At 43.5% G+C, this 21045-nt stretch overlaps 1 protein-coding gene across 5 annotated transcripts in view; it reads left to right on the top strand.

Moving 5' to 3' along the window:
* LOC137335095 (myosin light chain kinase 2, skeletal/cardiac muscle-like) overlaps positions 1 to 11557 on the top strand; it is a 341364-nt gene extending 329807 nt beyond the window's left edge. For 2 of the 5 annotated variants that reach the window (XM_068000229.1, XM_068000237.1), the window contains 2 exons: positions 1725 to 1857; positions 8118 to 11556. In XM_068000229.1, the coding sequence (XP_067856330.1) occupies positions 1725 to 1857; positions 8118 to 8189 (205 nt within the window). In that variant the 3' untranslated portion in view covers positions 8190 to 11556. Of the gene's footprint in view, positions 1 to 1724; positions 1858 to 8117 lie in introns of all 5 variants that reach the window. The other 3 variants (XM_068000206.1, XM_068000215.1, XM_068000221.1) reach the window with 2 other exon arrangements.
* The last annotated feature ends 9488 nt before the right edge of the window (positions 11558 to 21045 follow it).

Consider the following 21045-nt stretch of genomic DNA (forward strand, 5'->3'; position numbering starts at 1 on the left):
GCAGTCAGCACACTGTTATTTTCAGCAAATAACAGGTACCAGCCACCTTTAAGAGATTTCTAAGAAACATCCTCCCTTTAAGAGATTGAGCTCCCCCAGTGGTGGAAAGTGCGAATTGCATTGATTCCACATGCAAGGCCCAGAATGGAATGCTGATTGCAGGTTAGTACTCAGGCCGGCCGAAACTCGTGTCCTGCCTGCGCAGGGGTCATTGGGCGTGGGGTAATAGCGCATCACGCTACCCGCGCCCAAAAACGGCCCTTATCCATTTTTTCCCCCCTCTATTATATATTGTAAGGGCCTTCCATTGTTCTGCTGTATTAGGACCTGTGTCAAGTTTCCCATTAAATACAGGAATCCCCATAAATCTGGGAACACTTATGGAAGACACTTGAAGTTAGATTTTCTAGATCGGTGAATATTCAGACTTCCATCATTTTTTGAATACTGGAAAATATTTTACTACCCTGAAAGGGCGGTGGAAGCAGATTCAATAGTAACTTTCAAAAGGGAATTGGATAAATACTTGAAAAGGATAAATTTGCAGGGCTGTGGGGAAAGAGCAGGGGAGTGGAGCTAATAGGATAGCTCTTTCAAAGAGCTGGCACAGGCACGATGGGCTGTATGATTCTATGACCTATAGTTCACAAAACAGCAGCCATGTGTAAATGGACTAGAAGGTGTCAGCCATGGCTCAGTAATAACACTCTTGCCTCTGAGTCTAGAAGGCTGTGAGTTCAAGTCCCACTCCAGAGACTCGACCACAAAATCTCTGCTGACGCTCTAGTGCAGTACTGAGGGAGTGCTGCACTGTCAGAGGTGGTGTCTCTCAGATGAGATGTTATACCAAGGCCCTGTCTGCCCTCTCAGGTCGACATGAAAGATCCCATGACACTATTTTGAAGAAGAGCAGGGGAGTTCTCCCCAATGTCCTGGCCAAATATTCATCCCTCAACCAACACCACTAAAAACAGATTATCTGGTCATTATCTCATTGCTGTTTGTGGGACTTTGCTTTGTGCAAATTGGCTGCTGTGTTTCCTACATTACAACACTTCAAAAAGTACTTCATTGGCTGAAAAGTGCTTTGGGACATCGTGAGGTTGTGAAATGCACTATATAAATGCAAGTCTTTCTTTTAATATTGATTTTTCCTGTATAAGAAAAAAAACCCAATATCATTGACCCTGTATAATATGGATCATAGGCCAGGAATTTCCTTGGAGCTGTTTTAGCTCCACTGCCGCGATTTCACCAGAAGTGTGACGGAAACCCAGCTCATCAATATTTATTTTAACTTCCGGTGAAGTTATGGTGGCAGAGTGGGAAAATCTTCAAGGAAGTTCCCAGCCGTCGACTTTGAGGCTATTTTGGTTTGAAGTGTGAACATAAAAAAAGCAATTGCTTCTGCTACTGATGCAACATTGGTTGCTGCCTTCTGGACACACAGCTGAGGACACCAGTTACTCAGATGGTTAGTGCACACTGTATTTCCGTGCTTAAACTCCCTGATTAAAACTCCAGAAGACGCCTTGCAGGCCTCACTGTCACTTGATGCATGAGTGTATGTTTGTGTGTGTGTGTGTGTGTGTGTGTGTGTGTTTTTGTTACTTTTATTATTACTACAACTGAAACTCTGTAAATGCCATTAATAATCTGCAATTACTGCAGTTTTATTCTCAGACCTCCCAATAACTGAAACGTGCCATTCCTTTCTCTTTTAGTGCAAGAATCAGTGCCACTCAGTGCCTCAAGCAGCCCTGGCTAAATAACATTGCAGAGAAAGCTAAACAATGTAAGGTTCGTCTCAAGTCCCAGGTCCTTCTTCAGAAATACATGGTGCGACAGCTGTGGAAGGTACAACAGCTTACGACAGAATTTGATGAATCATTTTCCATTTTTGTGTTCCCCTTTTTTTTTTGAAACCAAAGTACGGATCTGACAGTATTTTTTAATTTTGAAATTGCTTGAAGACAAAGTTAAAATTCTATGTCTGTTTCAGCTTTTTGGCTTTCCTGTAACAGTACCAAGAGCAGCTGCACTGGCAGGTTCATTCAGAATCTGCCCTCACGTTCCATAGAGACTAAAGGGACAGAAATTATTGTTGAAGTTGTCTGTGCCGATTTTCCTGCTCCCCTCCATCCTGACGCTGGACAGAAAAGTCCGCAGTGCCCTGTTCCACGCTCGGAAGAGCTGCTGTTTCCCAGCGAAGGTTAGTCTCCGGCAGGGCCCAGCACCACCAAAAGCAGGAGGAAGCTCCATCATAGCTGCAGGCCTCTGGAGAGCAGTAGCCAGAAGGCCCCAAAGGCTCTAGCATTATCCCCGGGGCATGAGGTGGGGGGGGGTTTGAAATGAATGAAACAACTTGCCTTCAGGCTGCGCCTAGGATTACTGCGAGACCACAGGGTCCAAAACACCAGGTTCCCTCGGGTGCCCCTCCGATTGGGCACCCGACGGGAAGGAAAGTGAGGCAGAAGGCCGGTAATGCCCCCTCCTGCCCCAGTTACATGCCCACAGTGGGCACGCCCAGCTCCGCACCCCCCCCCCGGGCAATCACCACAAATCCTGGGGCAAAGTAAATGGGGCAGAGACTCAGCAAAATGGATCTCTGCCCTTTTTCCTGACTTTTGTGCTCAGGAATTGTGCTTTCCCTAAAAGTAAAGGTCAGGAAAATTGGCCACCGTATCATACAAATGGTCACCACATTCTTAGTGAATTGCTCCCTCTGCTATTTTAATAGAGGCAATGCCTCCAATAAAATAGTGGATAGAGGGATTTGCGTTTAAGAATAGATTAGCAGCTAACATAAAAGGGAACCTAAAAATCTTTTATCAACATATAAATAGTAAAAGTGTAGTCAAAGGAAAGGTGGGACAGATTAGAGACAAAAAGGAGATCTTCTTGTGGAGGCAGAGGGCATTGCTGAGGTACTAAATGAACAATTCGCATCGGTCTTCACTAGAGCAGAGGATGCTGCCAATGTTACAGTGAAGGAGGAGGTAGTAGTGATATTGGATAGGATAAAAATAGATAAAGAGGAGGTACTTAAAAGGTTGGAAGCATGCAAAGTAGAAAAGTCACCTGGTCCAGATGGGATGTATCCTAGGTTGCTGAGGGAAGTAAGGCTAGAAATTGCGGAGGCTCTGGCCACAATCTTCCAATCCACCTTAAATATGGGGACGGTGCCAGAGGACTGGAGGATTGCAAATGTTACATCCCTGTTCAAAAAAGGGGAGTTTGATAAACCCGGCAATTACAGGCCAATCAGTCTAACGTCGGCAGTGGGGAAACTTTTAAAGAGAATAATCCGAGACAAAATTAATTGGCACTTGGAAAAGTCTGGGTTAATAAATGAAAGCCAGCATGGATTTGTTAAAGGAAAATCATGTTTGACTAATTTGATTGAGTTCATTGATGAAGTAACGGAGAGGGTTGATGAGGGTAGTGCGGTTGATGTGTAAATGGACTTTCAAAAGGTGTTTGCTAAAGTGCCATATGATAGACCTGTTGGCAAAATTAAAGCCCATGGGATTAACGGGACAGTGGCAGCATGGATACAAAATTGGCTCAGGGACAGAAAGCAGAGAGTAGTGGTGAACGGTTGTTTTTCAGACTGGAGGGAGGTATATAGTGGGGTTCCCCAGGGGTCAGTATTAGGACCACTGCTCTTTTTGATATATATTAATGACCTGGACTTGGGTATAAAGGGTATAATTTCAAAGTTTGCAGATGACACAAAACTCAGAAATGTAGTAAACACTGTGGAGGATAGTAACAGACTCCAGGGGACAGAGACAGACTGGTGAAATGGGCAGACACATGGCAGATGAAATTTAACGCAGAGAAGTGTGATGCATTTTTGTAGGAAGAATGAGGAGAGGCAATATAAACTAAATGGTACAATTTTAAAGGGGGTGCAGGAACAGAGAGACCTGGGGGTGTATGGATACAAATCTTTGAAGGTGTCAGGACAAGTTGAGAGGCTGTTAAAAAAGCATATGGGATCCTTGGCTTTATTAATAGAGGCATAGAGTACAAAAGCAAGGAAGTTATGCTAAACCTTTATAAAACACTGGTTAGGATCCAGCTGGAGTATTGTGTCCAATTCTGGGCGAGATGAGGAGAAGTTTTTTTACCCTGCGAGTTGTAATGATCTGGAATGCACTGCCTGAAAGGGCGGTGGAAGCAGATTCAATAATAACTTTCAAAAGGGAATTGGATGAATACGTGAAGAGGAAAAATTTACTCGGCTATGGGGAAAGAGCAGGGGAGTGGGACTAATTGGATAGCTCTTTCAAAGAGCCAGCACAGGCACGATAGGCCAAATGGCCTCCTTCTGTGTTGTATCATTCTATGATTCTATGTCCTCGATATTAAGCCCCCACGATGGGCGGGAGGAGGTCAGGAGAGGTTTAAACCCTAAAAAATGGGGAACACGTCCTCAACTCACCACGCGCGCACCCGTTGCTGTTTTTATGACGGTGTGTTTCGTGACGTTCGAGTGTCTGGCCTTGGAGAGGCGGACACTTCATTAACTCCCATTGCTCCCACAGTACAATTGGGAGCCTGATTTAAATTTAATAGTTGCCGTGCAGGTTTCCCAGGGCTCAGGAAACAGGCAGCGAAATGGAGGTGGGAGTTGCCGGCTCCAGAAGGTAATTGCTTTTTACAGCACTCCTTGTGGGAGTAGGAGTAGGAGTGCTCCCCCTGGTCTCTCAAGGATGACCTTCCCTTCTGCCTCTCTCTGCCCCCTGCCGCGATCGCAGACCTCCCGCCCCTCCAGCCCCGATCTGTAGCCTGTTCCGACGATTGCCGGGGACCGTCCCTAAGGAACCTTGGCTGCGGCCTCCTGCCGTTAGTTCTCCCGCTTGGCAGCCGGCCAGCCTGTCAATTTTGTCCGGCTGCCGGGCAGGAAACAGAAGAAAAAAATGCCGTTAAATTTGGCAGGACCTCCAAGTCCCCGTCCTTGCTGGGTTTCCCCCGCGCTCCCCCGCTCCCTCCCCGCCTCCCTGTAAATATCGGAGCCTATGATTCTAGAGGGATTTTGTACGAGCGCACCAAGTGTTTGTGCAATAGCATTATCAACAGTAATTTCTACCCTCAAACTACATGTTTTGAAACTGCTTGTGCTTTTCTTTTGACACCATTCCATTCTCTCTACTTTCTAAATAAAATGGATGGTAGCATAATGTTCCAATGTTTTTTCAGGACTGAAATCTGTCCACCTGGGAAAAAAGCACATGTTAAAAATCTATGGGCCATACCTCAATCTGCATTACTATCTGGCTCTTGCACTGTTCATGTGAATTGGCTGCATTTTAACTCGATTCCAAGCCTTGCACCAATAGTAACAAAATTGGCTATTAACCTGTAACTCTGCTAGGTTTTATATTTTCTAGGGCATTTTCTTACATTACAACTACCCTTGGTAAGCTTCTTAATAAATGTTGGATGGAATTTGTTTCTGAGCATAAAATGTAATTATATGTATATCTGTTGTAAACTTGCATTTGGTGTTTAATGGTGTGTTTCTTGATTTTTATTCCTCCCATCCCACTGTTCTCCCACTAACTATCACATTCCTCCTGTAGCTAGGGGAATGGGGATTGTCTTGATCGACACTCTCTATGCCACATCAGCAGTTTGAGGTTTATTTCTGCTGGATAGGACTGTTTCTGCCAATTTCCTCCCCATCCAAAGCCTTCGTTTGCACTCCATTGCTGGCTTAGTCTAGGACTAGCAAAACGGTTCCCATAAAGGCAGCTTAGTTAAACACATGGTGAGGTTGGCAGTTAAACTCAAGCCTACTTATTGGCATTTTTATGCTATCATTCATGCTTTACAAGTCTTCCAGTGTATGCAGGAAAATCCCTGTGCTGGCTCTTGGCTCTACTACAGAGAAGTGCAGTAAAGAGGCTTGCTTTCAACACAGGTGATCTCAAAATCGTCCCAGATGGCTTGTAAAGTATATGCTTTCAAAGTTGCCTTTTAACATTGTTACAGCCTAGAAATTACTGTTGTCAAAATTAGCAGACAAATGCTTAAATCATTTGAGGACCTTCCTTCATCGATTTATTTTTGCAGAAGCATCAACCCATTTCAAAGAGGCTGTTGTCTGCATTAAAATAGTAGTCAAAGGAATGTCATATGAAACATAGAAACATAGAAAATAGGAGCAGGAGCAGGCCATTCAGCCCTTCGAGCCTGCTCCGCCATTCAATATGATCATGGCTGATCCTCTACCTCAATATCATATTCCTGCTCTCTCCCCAAACCCCTTGTTGCCTTTTGTGTCTAGAAATCTATCTAGCTCCTTCTTTAATATATTCAGTGACTTGGCCTCCACAGCCTTCCGTGGTAGAGAATTCCACAGGTTCACCACCCTCTGAGTGATAAAATTTCTCCTCATCTCAGTCCTAAATGTGCTACCCTGTATCTTGAGACTGTGACCCCTTGTTCTAGACCCCCAGCCAGGGGAAACAGCCTTCCTGAATCCAGTCTGTCTAGCCCTGTCAGAATTTTATACGTTTCAATGAGATCCCCTCTCATTCTTCTAAACTCAAGTAAATACAGGCCGAGTCGACCCAATCTCTCCTCATGTGACAGTCCTGCCATCCCAGGAATCGGTCTCGTGAACCTTTGCTGCACTTGCTCTATGGCAAGTATATCCTTTCTTAGGTAAGGAGACCAAAACTGCACACAATACTCCAGGTAAGGTCTCACCAAGGCCCTGTATAACTGCAGTAAGACATCCTTGCTCCTGTACTCAAATCCTCTTGCAATGAAGGCCAACATACCATTTGCCTTCCTAACTGCTTGCTGCACCTGCCTGTTTGCTTTCAGTGACTGGTGTACAAGGACACCCAGGTCCCTTTGTACATCAACATTCCCCAATCTCTCAATAATTAACTGTTTGCCAATATGACCAAAGGTAATTTCAAGGCTTATATATTCAACTACTCCAAGACACTTTTCCTAACTTCTGATTAGTGACCTGCTTGTCCTAAATCTTTGACTGAGGGAGATCCATGTGTTATAGTGGAGTCTGAGGTAGTCATTGGAGTTTGAAGCAACCAAACGAAGGGGAAGTTTTTTTTAAAAATTGCTGGTAATTCTGTTTTTTTTAACAAAATACATTTTAAAGTCTTTACAGAAGATCTGGGCAGAATGTTTCATACTAATATTTTACACCGCTGCTTTCAGCCCAGTCGAGCAACTTGGAGCTCACAAATGTCAAGGAAAAGGAGAGAATATTTATTAGTTTCTCCTTTTCCCCCCCCAAAAAAGTATAATTCGATAACAATAACAAACCTATAGCAGGTTATAATAGTGGAAAACCCGATTGAAATGAAAGCCTATGTTCTCATCCTTCGAGCTGTGCTCCATGTACATTATTACATAATTAAATATATTCAGTGACTTGGCCTCCACAGCCTTCTGTGGTAGAGAATTCCACAGGTTCACCACCCTCTGAGTGAAGAAATTTCTCCTCATCTCAGTCCTAAATGTCCTACCCTGTATCCTGAGACTGTGACCCCCTCGTTCTAGACCCCCCAGCCAGGGGAAACATCCTCCCTGCATCCAGTCCGTCTAGCCCTGTCAGAATTTTATACGTTTCAATGAGATCCCCTCTCATTCTTCTAAACTCGAGTAAATACAGGCCGAGTCGACCCAATCTCTCCTCATACGACAGTCCTGCCATCCCAGGAATCAGCCTGGTGAACCTTCGCTGCACTCCCTCTATGGCAAGTATATCCTTTCTTGGGTAAGGAGACCAAAACTGCGCACAATACTCCAGGTGTGGTCGCACCAAGGCCCTGTATAACTGCAGTAAGACATCCTTGCTCCTGTGCTCAAATCCTCTTGCAATGATAATAAAACGGAATTTTAGTAAAACGGAATTGCAATGATTTTGGAACTATTTAAAGGGGTATTATCATATCTATATAGTTTTAATATATGGCGATGCAATAAGTTCATGTCAGAAATGTCACTGCTTTGCAACAATGTCTTGTCTGTGATATCGTTGTGTCAAAATTGAGGCATGGCACTACTCTTCAAAGCCTCATTTAATGAGGAATGAACAGTCTTCTTATTCTACTTTTATCTCTGTATAGAAAAACTACCATGCGGTAACTGCTGCGAACCGATTGAAGAAACTCAGCCATTTGGCCTCTGTTGAAGGATGAGCCTCTGCTGACTGGACCAACAACAGGGCACCTTTCCTCTTTGATCAGGACAGCAGCGCACTGGATTTGTCTCACAGCCTCACCGAACTGCCTTTATTTACTCTTCTCCTACTGTAATTTCATCTGGTTCAAGTTTAGGAATCTGTGTTTGGGCAACACGAACAGGATTCATAAAAATATATGGGCGACATTTTCATTTGTTTATCTTTGTAAGAAGGGAGTGGAGTTATGGTGTGATCAGGTAGTTATTTCAGTAAAGTCTTTGTTATTTATATTAATTTTATGGCCAGTTTTCATGCAACTAAATTAATTTTTTTGTGTATCATGTGTATTTATCATAATTTTAAGGCATCAAAAATTCTCTATTAAGCACAAGAGACAGCAACATTTTGCTCAAATTTGAAGTACACCAGTATTAGGTTTCTTATCCTTTACAATGAAATGTCAGTCTTGAGAAACTGTGAATTAAATGAGTGAATTGAGATTCCTACATTTATTTGTCTTAATATTGTGAATCCTCTGCAGATCTGAAAAAACCTTTAAACGGACAGAATGTCAGGTAGAAACTTTTAAAAATATATATATTTTCAAAGCTCTAGTTAGTCGACAAGATGGTGGTTTTGTGTTTTGGAATAATGCCTCTCACTGCAGCCGAGAGCAATAGTACTGATGTAATGCCACCCTCTTGTGGCATTTCTTTATTTTCCATTTTTACTGTTTTACAGCCTCATTATACTGAACACTTTACAGATGCTTTGACTCTCAGTTTCAAAGCTGAATAGCACACATGTGACTTTTTGGAGCAAAGTTGTTTGATGTTGTGGTGCTGCACTTTTGCCCCAGTTTAACTGCACCAGTTTTGGTGCTGCACGAACATTAACACTGCAATTAGTTGCCAAATGCCCATTGCAACTTTTGAGAGAAAGGCCACCTGAGAAAGTTGGGCTTATAACATTAGTACTGCCAACATTTGAAACTTAAATCTTAGTTTTTAAAAAAAAATAAAAGACAGGCTGCTGTAGAAACGTAATGATGGAAAAGAATATCGGGTCAGCTTTTTAAAACCAACATTTAGAAATGTCGTCAGCTGTCAGAGCTCAGTATGTGAGAGTGAGCATGATAATAGAGTGCCTCTCACATCACTCTCAAGAATGCACTCTCTTACTGGGATATCAGGAAAATTAAGCTGTTTTGTACTATGGCCATTCTGACTTTCGGCTTTCTGCCCATTTATAATCAATCGGTGAAAAATCGTATTATTTTATCCCCACAAAAACAGCAATTGTTCAAATTGTTCTCAATGATGCCTTAAAATAATTTGGGTTTTGTAGAAGATACAGCATCAGTGATACTCCTCCAGTAGAATATGTGAATCTGCATTTTTGTAATTCCACTGTCTTTGGCCTGATTTATTTACATTCACTATTTAACATTAGTTTTCTTTGTAGGGTGCAGTAGTTTCTTCACTAAAACGTGGCACAGTGTTTTGATGTGCTAACATACTGCAGGCTATCAGTCTTCCAGTAGAAACTGCTAAATCGAGGTACAGACAGTGGAACTTCGCTGAGAGTGATCAGAAATTAGACAGTGAGTCAACCAGGCCCTCATCCGCCACGCTTCTGACAGACAGTTCTAAAATTCTAAGGAACAGGTCATCTCTTGGGAATGGTGGAGAGCACAGGGGAAAATCTAAAACCGTGAGTGAGTGAGGAAATGCAATTAATTTAGAACAGAGTAAGGTACTAAAACATTTAAGTGCACAGGAAAAAAATTGAATAATAATGTAAAACCTTCACTTAAGTAGAAGCTTGTGATCTGAATCTTTTTAGGATAGTTGATTGTATTTTAACTGTATGTAGTGCAGGAGACTCCTTGCTCAGTTTAATTTTTAGTGTCTGACTCTTAAGCTGCAACACAATTATATTTCTGATAGTTTATTTTAAATTTATTATAAATCCAATTTTCATCTCTTCTAAGTTTAAAGTTTTGTCCTCCACAAGACATTTTGTTCCCCTCAAATTTGCAAAAGAAATTACAGTTCGTGTATCACATTTTGTTTCTAATTTAAACTGAAACAAGCAAATTACGTTGTAACAATGTTTTTAAAGCTACTGTAATGTGAGACATTGTTAGTGGAGAGCAAGTGGCTTGAAATATAATATTTCAACGTTCCAATCTAATCTCGCTCTGTTTTCACTGTGGATTATCTGATTATTTTGACTCTCTGAGCCCTATTGACTAGGGCGTTAATGGAGTTGTACAAATATTATCAATTTACATTTTCCCATTTGCAATTTTTTTGAGACCCCAAATATTCAAATCAATATTTAGGTCTTGAAGTGCTGAGTAGCATAACAAGGTTCACGTAAAGTGTGACTGCTAAAAGCTGTTTTAAAATAATTATTCTGTAGCGTGCCGTATGTAAAAGCATGATATATACATTAGACAAGCTGTTGCAAAAATTATTGTTGTGGTTTAAGGTGAATATTTGCATAGTTTAATAATAAACTAGCAGCAGAATAGCCACATTATTTTTTATACATTTCTGAAACTAGCTAAATAGGTGTGACAATATAAATACTGTGAAAATGGAATTGTATTAGTGTCCTAATATTAAAAGGAGTCTCCTGAATGTGTGTAATTGATATCATGTAGAGACTTTTGATAGTATTTCTACCCAACTATGATTTTAATGAGTTTTGGGATTTAATTAGTGCCCAAGGATTCTTAGCTGAAACGCTGCTGATTTTTTTTTCCTGTTTTACGTCATGTTTACTTTCTTTCATTCATACTAGAAAAAACCAAACCCTGATCTGATATTGCATGATTTCCAGTATCTTTACTCAAAACATCTTCTGAATGTGAATAATGCTGCATGCCTGAGTTCAGAAACTGGAGAGTGTTCTCTTCACTTTCCATGAAGGCCAACCTGTCAACAGATAACTATTGGTGTGTAAAATGTCCGGGTGTGCTGCTTATATGTCACGGTTGAAATGCTGATGGTGTTTAACAATTGGTAGCACCGACTGTGCAATCCCTTTAGGATATACTGGCGTCAGGTTTCATGACTTTTAAATGTCACTTCAACATTGAACCCTCATTGTAACGTGCCCTTTATGTCTTCGTGCTTAATGGACTATTCGAATGTACACATTTCAGAGCCATATGAGTTTTTTTGTGTGAATCAGCCAAGCTTTATCCAGTGCTATGATTGTTCTAAATAAGACTCCTGATGTCTGTATGTAAAACATGTAACCAAATGTGATTCTCTTTTTCTCATGATCAATTGTAATACTATGTTATAGTGAGTAAAAGAAGATTTCATTCAAAACCATGACTTTGATTCCGCTTTCAGTGTAAAAGGCAAAAATAACTGGTTTGCAGATTTCACAATAAAATGGTCGAAATTGTGGAATTTGAATCCTGAAATACTGCAAAAAAAAAATTCCTGGATTCTCATGTGATAAAAACAGAATTTGATTTGCTCAATAAACCTTTGCCCCTGCAAATGGCAATTTCTTTCTGCCACTAGAGGTCAGCAGTGCAGCTCCTAATTCAGAAAATAACCCTGTTGGGCCCAATTTTCATGGCCTCCGTCGGGCAGGAACGGGCGGTGAGCGATTCGAAAATTGCGGGGCTGAACTTACCGCCCTGTTCCTGATCTCAATTCTCCTGCTGGCATTTCCGTTGAGGCCTTCACAAGGGTGGCCCAGGTTGCCTGACCGTTTCAGGTGGGAGCCTACTCGTAATGTGGAAATCGGGGGATCACCTGATGTAAACAGGACCCTGACGAAATTTGTGAGGTAGCAACGGGTGGACTTGTGCATGCTCCGCCCATTGATACTAGGCGCAGAGTGGCCTAACCAGAGGTTCTTAAAGGGACCGCTGCGGGCCTCTCTGAAATCAGGTAACGTTCCTGTTTCTTTACAGATTTTTGTGAATCTTTCAGCCCGTCCATGAACCTCTCCCCGTGATTGCTTCCCATCACCCCTCCTTAACATCGAACTCTGGCTCAACACTCCATGATTGCAATTGGGGGATTGCAACCCCACTCCGACCAGTGAGCTGCCTGTGAACGTTGGTTCACAGCTCACCAGCATTATGCAGATGAGACCGGCCATGAAAATGGATCAACCGCTCACCAAGGACATTGGGCAAGTGGCGCAATTGCACTGCCCGACTCCCGCCCAACGTCCGCCTGGAAGTTAAAGTCACCCCCATAGTTTTTATTATCCCCCACCTCGTGGAACCAGTTCCTCGGCATGGGTTTACAAAACATCACTTCTGAATCGGGTTGCCAACTCTGGTTGGACATGTTCCTGGAGGTTTCATCATAATTCCTCCCACCTCTAACAGCCCCGCCCAATAAAACAGCTATTTTTACCCCCATCTCTAATATTTTTTTACAATTAATACATGGGAGGGTTCTCAGAAATTGAAAAGAAAACCTACACTTTTTTTTAACTATTCCAATGATTTTTCTCCCGACTGACTCACAGTATCCAGGAGATTAACTACTTATTCCTGGAGACTCCAGGGCAATCCTGGAGGGTTGGCAACCCATCATCTCCTGAGCAGTGAGATGTGACTTGGCGAGGCTGAGATAATGGTCTTAACATGGAGATACAATTCTCAGCAGAACTCTCAACCAAATAAAGACACAGCCCCTACACCATTGGCAGCACAGTCTCTTGTTTGCCAGTCCTGCAGTTGTCATCTCAGGCTCTTACAAAGAGCTGGCACGGGCTCGATGGCTCGAATGGCCTCCTCCTGTGCTGTAACCATTCTATGATTCAGATTAGCTCCTTTCCTTCTGGTCTTCAACCAGGAGTGGGGTTGATTTTTTAAAAGATTGTTGAACATGGAGTGTGAACCTTCGATGACTCTTTGAATGCAGAATGTTACAAAAGAGTCTTCTGCATTTGCGAAATGTATTGAATCACAGAATATTGCTTCCTTTGCTGCAATCCTCCAAACATCAAAAGTAAGAATAGTCGGTAATTTCGCAAAATAGTCATTCAAGTGAAGAATGAGAAGAAACTGAATGAATAGCAGGAACCATCATTGGTAAAGGAAGCCTTGTACAAAACCCCAAAATATTTTCCGTGTTTTACCATAATTCAGTGAGAAAAAGATGATGAAGGAGAGGGCTCTTTTTCTCCCTCGTCCTCTGGTCCTCTTAGGCCACACACATTCTACCGCTGAAAGGGTCGTGAGTCAGTAATCGTCCTCCGAACTAGCAGCTAGGAACTATGTACCCCTGGGATACATTTGCTTCCTTTGGGGTGCCTCCTCACAGCAAAGTAGCTGAGATTAAATAACCATCATCGGGGGGACCAAATGTGTGCGTCCTTCTGCCATAGCACAGCATGTCTGGGTTCCAATGCAAAGCTCTTTGCGTGTATCTCACAAAAGGGCACGCTGACATAAGCGGACACAGTATTGCAAATTGTGGCTAAGTGCTTTTCAACAAAAAAATTTAAATGTTAAAATGTTCTCAAAATAAAATCTTCCATAAAGTCTTCACTTGCCCTTGAGTTTGAAGCTTGAAACTTACTTTTTGGTTAATTTCTTCAACACGACTCCTTTCACCACTATGATATATAACATTGGGAGTCTTTTTTTTTCGGATTTCACTAAAATGATACACTCTTTGGAGAATTCTGTGGAATTTGTTTCTTCGTATTATGTGAAGCATATTTTAGGGGCTCAAGGTATCGATTTGCACTTCAGCTCCTATCCGCCTGGCTAACTTGGCATCAGCTTGGCACAACACTTCTAAAAGTCAGGTCATTATATCTGGAACTTGGAAAAAAGCAATCTGGCTTTCAGCCATATGGACTCTGCAGAGATGGTGAGTACAGTGCACTCCTGTTAAGGGTTGAAGTGATTTTCCATGAATTTCTTAATGCTTCTCTGAAGTGCGGCATATACAGGAGTAGACAGGAAGCAGATTGTGAAGCAAAAACTAATTCATTTTGTGAAACTGCTGTTTTATTTTTGCAATACCTTAACATTGCTTAAAGTATCTAAAGTATAATAATTACACCAGTTTGAGTCTGGCGTGGTGCCGGAGGATTGGAGGACTGCTAATGTTGTACCGTTGTTTAAAAAGGGAGAAAGAGATAGACCAAGTAATTATAGACCAGTCATTCTAGCCTCGGTGGTGAGCAAATTATTGGAATCAATTCTGAGGGACAGGATAAATCATCATTTGGAAAGGCACGGGTTAATCAAGGATGGATTTGTTAAGGGAAGGTCATGTCTGACTAACTTAATTTAATTTTTGAGGAGTTGACAAGGAGGGTCGATGAGGGTACTGTGTTTGATGTAGTGTACATGGATTTTAGCAAGGCTTTTGACAAGGTCCCACATGGCAGACTGGTAAAAAAATAAAAGCCCATAGGATCTAAGGGAAAGTGGCTAGTTGGATCCAAAATTGGCTCAATGGCAGGAAGCTAAGGGTAATGGTTGATGGGCATTTTTGCGACTGGAAGGCTGTTTCCAGTGGGGTTCCGCAGGGGCTCAGTACTAGGTCCCTTGCTTTTTGTGGTATATATTAATGATTTGGACTTAAATGTGGGGGGCTTGATCAAGAAGTTTGCAGATGATACAAAAACTGGCCGTGTGGTTGATAGTGAGGAGGAAAGCTGTAGACTGCAGGAAGATATCGATGGACTGGTCAGATGGGCAGAAAAGTGGCAAATGAAATTCAATCCAGAGAAGTGTGAGATAATGCATTTGGGGAGGGCAAACAAGGCAAGGGAGTACACAATAAATGGGAGGATACTGAGAGGTGTAGAGGAACAAAAGGACGTTGGAGTGCATGTCCACAGATCCCTGAAGGTAGCAGGACAGGTAGATAAGGTGGTTAAAAAGGCATACGGGATACTTTCCTTTATTAGCTGAAGCATAGAATATAAGAGCAGGGAGGTTATGCTAGAACTGTATAAAACATTGGTTAGGGCACAGCTTGAGTACTGTGTACAGTTCTGGTCACATTACAGGAAAGATGTGATTGCACTAGAGAGGGTACAGAGGAGATTTACGAGGATGTTGCCAGGGCTGGAGAATTTTAGCTATGAGGAAAGATTGGATAGGCTGGGGTTGTTTTCTTTGGAACAAAGGAGGCTGAGGGGAGATTTAATTGAGGTGGATAAAATTATGACAGGACCAGATAGAGTGGATAGGGAGGACCTATTTCCCTTAGCAGAGGGGTCAGTGACCAGGGGGCATGTATTTAAAGTAATTGGTAGAAGGATTAGAGGGGAGCTGAGGAGAAATGTTTTCACCCAGAGGGTGGTGGGGGTCTGGAACTCACTGCCTGAAAGGGTGGTAGAGGCAGAAACCCTCAACTCATTTAAAAAGCACTTGGATATGCACTGGAAGTGCCGTAACCTACAGGGCTACGGACCAAGTGCTGGAAAGTGGGATTAAGCTGGATAGCTCTTTTTCGGTCGGCACGGACAAGATGGGGCGAATGGCCTCCTTTTGTGCCGTAACTTTCTATGATTCTATAATTCTATACAGATGCACAGTTAATGGAGAAGATTCCCATTTTGAGAGAGTAGACGGCAAATCTGTGACTAGACTTTATTTTCAGTGATGTTATTGATATTAAATATAGTTTGCACCATGAGATCGCTAAAATAGTTATTGAGTGGCATAACTTACCACTATGCTGTGGCATTGTCACTGGGGCAGATTTTAACTTGCTGACATCGGCGTTAACGGGGGCTGACTCACCGCCCTGATAACGCCGTGCTCTGGCTGCGTCATTTTTACAGGGACCTATTGCTGGGTGGTTGGTACACCAGCCTGTGTCGGGCGGTCGACCCCTTTCAATATGCAAATCGGGGTTCCAGGATGTGGTAGGACCCCGATTGCCATTTTCAAACTGAACTGGTCAGAAAGCACCGAAAAGGTAAGTCGTAAATTATTTTTGTAGGGCCAGGAGGAGCAGGAGCGTTTCTCCAAATCCTGCAAAAATAATCTGGGCCACTTCCACTTCTGCCCCAGCTTCACATCCTGCACGATCACGACCCCTCGCCCTGGACTCACCTTGCTGCCCTGCTGGGCGACCTCAAGGCCGCCCGATATTGCACCGGGCTGAATCCGGTGAGCTGCATCAGGACTCCCATTCCGGGAGCACAGGGAGCAGATTCTATTTAAAGGAGGCCTGGGCCTTAAAATGTCTCCAGCCTCTTCACTGCTGGAATGGGCAGGCCGGTGATGCTGGTCAGCCATCCAAATCTACCCCTCTGTGTCCAGTAGGTTCTGACTGGAGGTGACCTGGAACACGGAATTCTGGTGTTTGAGAAGGAAAATCCAAAAGGCCATGAAGAGGTTAGGATCCCATCAACATGGGTAAGGTTACATTTTTATTTGATGCTGATGTCAAGAGCAAAGGTAGCACCATCACTGTAGACCTTCCATATAACATTAGCAGCAGTGCTGAGCGTTTGTCACCTCCTCTTCAGCTAATATGTCACTAAGGATCTGCCTGATCCATTCTCTCTGTAGCGACATTGTCAACGCAAGGAACAAATGGCAGCAGATCAGGGGGTGAGATCGGAGGGTGGGGGGGAGATTCGAGGGAGGAGATCGGGGTGAGAGCGGAGATCCGGGAGGGAGGTGAGATCGAGGAGGGAGAGATCGGGAGGGAGGAGATCAGGGGGAGATAAGAGATTGGGGTAGTGATCGGGGAGGGGAGATTGGGAGGGAGGAGATTCAGGGAGGAGATTCAAGGGGAGATTGGGGGAAGGAAGTCGGGTGGAGAGATCGGAGATCAGGGGGTGAGATCAGGAGGAGGTGATTGGGGGGGTGAGATTGGGAGGGAGACGATAAGGTGAGATCGGGAGATTGGAGGAAGGAAATTCAAGGGGAGGTGATTTGAGGGGAGGAGATTCGAAGGGAGGAGTTTCGAGGGGAAGAGTTTCGAGGGGAGGAGATTCGAGGGGAGGAGATTTGAGGGGAGGAGATTCGGGGGGAGGAGATTGGGGGGGAGAGTTCGTGGGTGAGGAGATCAGTAGGGGGGCTCTCCTGCTCCATCTGGCTCCTCATTCAGGTAAGTAAACATTTTTCCACTTACCTTTTTGGTGGCAATCTATTTAAGGACCACTGGTTTGGCTGCTTTAGGCTTGAGAAAACGGACCTGAAACTGCCACTAGACTCTGGATTTCTGAGGAAATGGGTCTGACGCCAGTTTCAGCCGTGTGCCCTGGCGCCATAATGAATTTGACAAGTGGCATTCTCCCAGCATGGTGGCAGTGTGTGCTCATTCATATTGGGCCTTTCAGGGTCAATTTTTCATCTGAAAAGTGGGTGCTGCACAATCCAATTTCTAGACATTTGCCTCTACTTTGATTAAAGCTTCTTTAAAAGCTTTTTCATTGTTTCCCCAGATTTAAAACAACACTTTGAGGGTAAAATTCAATGCAAAATGAGCAGTAGGGGATCGGCCACCCATTATATACCCGCCCGTCATACACCCGCCCGCCCATTATACACCCACTGGTTACACACCCCGGCTGATATACACCCCGCCCGTTATACACCCGCCCGTTATACACCCGCCTGTTTTACACTGCACCCATTATACACCCTATCCACTATACACCCTACCCAATTTACGTCCTGCCCGTTATACACCCAGTCAATATACACCCGACACTTTATACTCCCCGCCCATTATACACCCTGCCAGACATCACTATATGCCCCACCTGCTATACACGCCTCCCGCTATACACCCGCCATACCTCCCACCCATTATACACCCCTCCCGCCCAATACACACCCATCAGCCTGTTATACACCCCACCTGCCCGTTATACATGCCACCCACCCAATATGCACCCCACCCAATATACACTCATCCATCCGTTATATACCCCGCCCACCCACTATACACCCCGCTCACCCGTTATACACCCCGCCCACCCGTTATACACCCCGCCCACCCACTATACACCCCGCCCACCCGTTATACACCCCGCCCACCCGTTATACACCCCGCCCGCCCACTACACACCCCGCCCACCCACTATACACCCCGCTCACCCACTATACACCCCGCCCACCCACTACACACCCCGCCCACCCGTAATACACCCCGCCCACCCGTTATACACCCCGCCCAGCCACTATACACCCCGCCCACCCACTATACACCCCGCCCACCGTTATACACCCCGCCCACCCACTTTACAACTCACCCGCCCGTTAGACACCCCGCCCAATATACAGCCCGCTCACCCGCTACACACCCCGCCCGCCCACTACACACCTCGCCCACCCGATATAAACCCCGCCCGCCCGATATAACCCCCGCCTGCCTGATATAACCCCGCCCGCCCGATATAACCCCCACCCGCCCGATATAAACCCCGCCCGCCCGATATAACCCCCGCCCGCCCGATATAACCCCCGCCCGCCCGATATAACCCCCGCCCGCCCGATATAAACCCCGCCCGCCCGATATAAACCCCGCCCACCCGTTATACACCCCGCCTGTATTTTTCTTTCCACTGACTTCAGAGGAAAAGTAAATCGGGTCGGTGTGTAACAGGTGGCCAATGGGTCCTTTTTGTGACCACGCTGAAGTTATATTTTAGCCCCTTTGTATCGAGTGAACAGATCACACACATAAATGTTGTTTTACTTCTGCACTGTAACCGTTTTAAAGCAAGTTGGAGCAGATTTTCAACGTTGTAACAGCCACTTCTGGTATATCTTGAAGATGCACAATTGAAAATGTATCAATTTTCAGATTGCAACAAAAATATGCGAAAGGTATTTTGAAACCATCGGCAATTTGGGCGTACTTGGTGAATGTTTATGCTTCAGTTACAATATTTTAAGTATATTTTTTATTCTTGGTGGAGAGGCCATATTATAGAAGCCAGACATTGTCATGGCAACCACAAAACTGCATGGTACAGGTTGACCCCCATAATTCACCCTATGTGGAAGTTCCCAGTCTTTGCTGGGCAATCTGGACAAGGGCTAAGCAGAAATCAGAAACTTCACCACAGTGAAGGTTAGGTAGAAAATCAAAGGTTGGTCTTGTGCACAGTCTCAGGATAGGGGGTAGGACATTTAGGACTGAGATGAGGAGAAATTTCTTCACTCAGAGGGTGGTGAACCTGTGGAATTCCCTACCACAGAAGGCTGTGGAGGCCAAGTCACTGAATATATTTAAGAAGGAGCTGGATAGATTTCTAGACACAAAAGGCATCAAGGGGTATGGGGAGAGAGCGGGAATATGGTATTGAGATAGAGGATCAGCCATGATCATATTAAATGGTGGAGCAGGTTCGAAGGGCCGAATGGCCTACTCCTGCTCCTATTCTCTAAGTTTCTATGTGCACTATGTGCAATAATAATAGTGGCGAGCTGGTAGCAGGTCTCCTGTCTGTTGTTTCTTTACTGGAGAATTTGTGGGGCGAGACCTGAAAAATGGGAATAGGAGAAAATACAAACTTTTTTTTTAAAAGCGAGGACGAAGCCATGTTCCAGTAGGGATTTGTCCACAGGCTGCTGTATCAGTGTCAGGAATACAAATACATTCAGTTTGGATATTGCCTTTTTAAAACATGTGTTGCTGTGAAATCTCACAGTCTTTTAATCAGTAATGTCATCGGCTTAAAATCAGAGATATAAGAACATCACATAAAACATACTGGACACAGAATTTCTCTGTAGCCAACTGCAGATTATTTTTCCGATAATCCTACAGTAATGAGATCATATCTGTTACTTGTCCTGTGGGAATCTTGTGCATAGTGTATTGACAGTCTCTGACAGGCATAGAAACAGACCAAAACAGGAGAAAAAATGCCTAGATAAAACTAAACACATTAAAAATAACACACCTACAAGGGTACAATCCAACCTTATGATTCAGACCAGATATAAAACGTTCAAGTTTTTCTTTGATAGTTTCAGACACAATCTCGACTCTTGAATTGACACTTGCCTTGTAATCACTCCCATTTATCCATTATTCTCTACTTACTTTCGCTGTTAAGCAAAATGATACTTGAAAGAGGAACTAGCATAAAAAATATATATTGTCATGTGCACTGGAAGACAGTTATTTTAATGTCACTTATTTGAGATTGCAATTTATATTTCCTTATAACCAAAAAATAAATAAATTTGATCAATTAACTGGTCATTACACTTTACCATAGAAAAGCTTTTCATGTGGTGATTTTGGACCAAAATGTGTGGTTTCTTATCACCAACAAAAAAACTAAGATCACAGCAATTAGCCTTTTATCTTTTGTTCTGCATTCCTTCAATTAGTTGAGTATAAATACATTGCTTTAAAACTAAAAATGGACAGAGTGGATTGACACAGAAACAGTTCAAGATGAAAGGGGGATTTCAGAAGCCTAATTAAAAGCAACTGACAAACTGGTATATGATACAAAGTTTGCTCACCTGAAAAAATAAACGGAAACTGTAGCATGGGTTTAGTGTAGCGATGTGGGAACAGAGAGTGAAGGGGTTTTCAGGAGGTCAGTACAAGGCACAGCTATGTTGGAGTGCAAAATCCTTCCATGTCTTTGTGGTTAAAGTCAAAAGAAGGTCAGTATTGTTGAATTCTGGATAAAATGAGGGCCTTGCGCAGTTAACCTTATTAACCAAGAATGCACATTACCAAAAGCAAAGAACACATTATAACCCATCCCAGGTCAAACCAGGTTCAAAAAGTGTACTGTCCAGTTATTTATTTACGAATCCTACCATTTTGAAGGCATCTGAAAGATTCAGCATTTTGATGTACTGTCACACTGGGACACAGAGAGGATAAACTTCAGCCCACATGGTGAATTCACTTTTGGAA

The sequence above is a fragment of the Heptranchias perlo genome, chromosome 2 (assembly GCF_035084215.1).
Source record: "Heptranchias perlo isolate sHepPer1 chromosome 2, sHepPer1.hap1, whole genome shotgun sequence".
NCBI lineage: Eukaryota > Metazoa > Chordata > Chondrichthyes > Hexanchiformes > Hexanchidae > Heptranchias > Heptranchias perlo.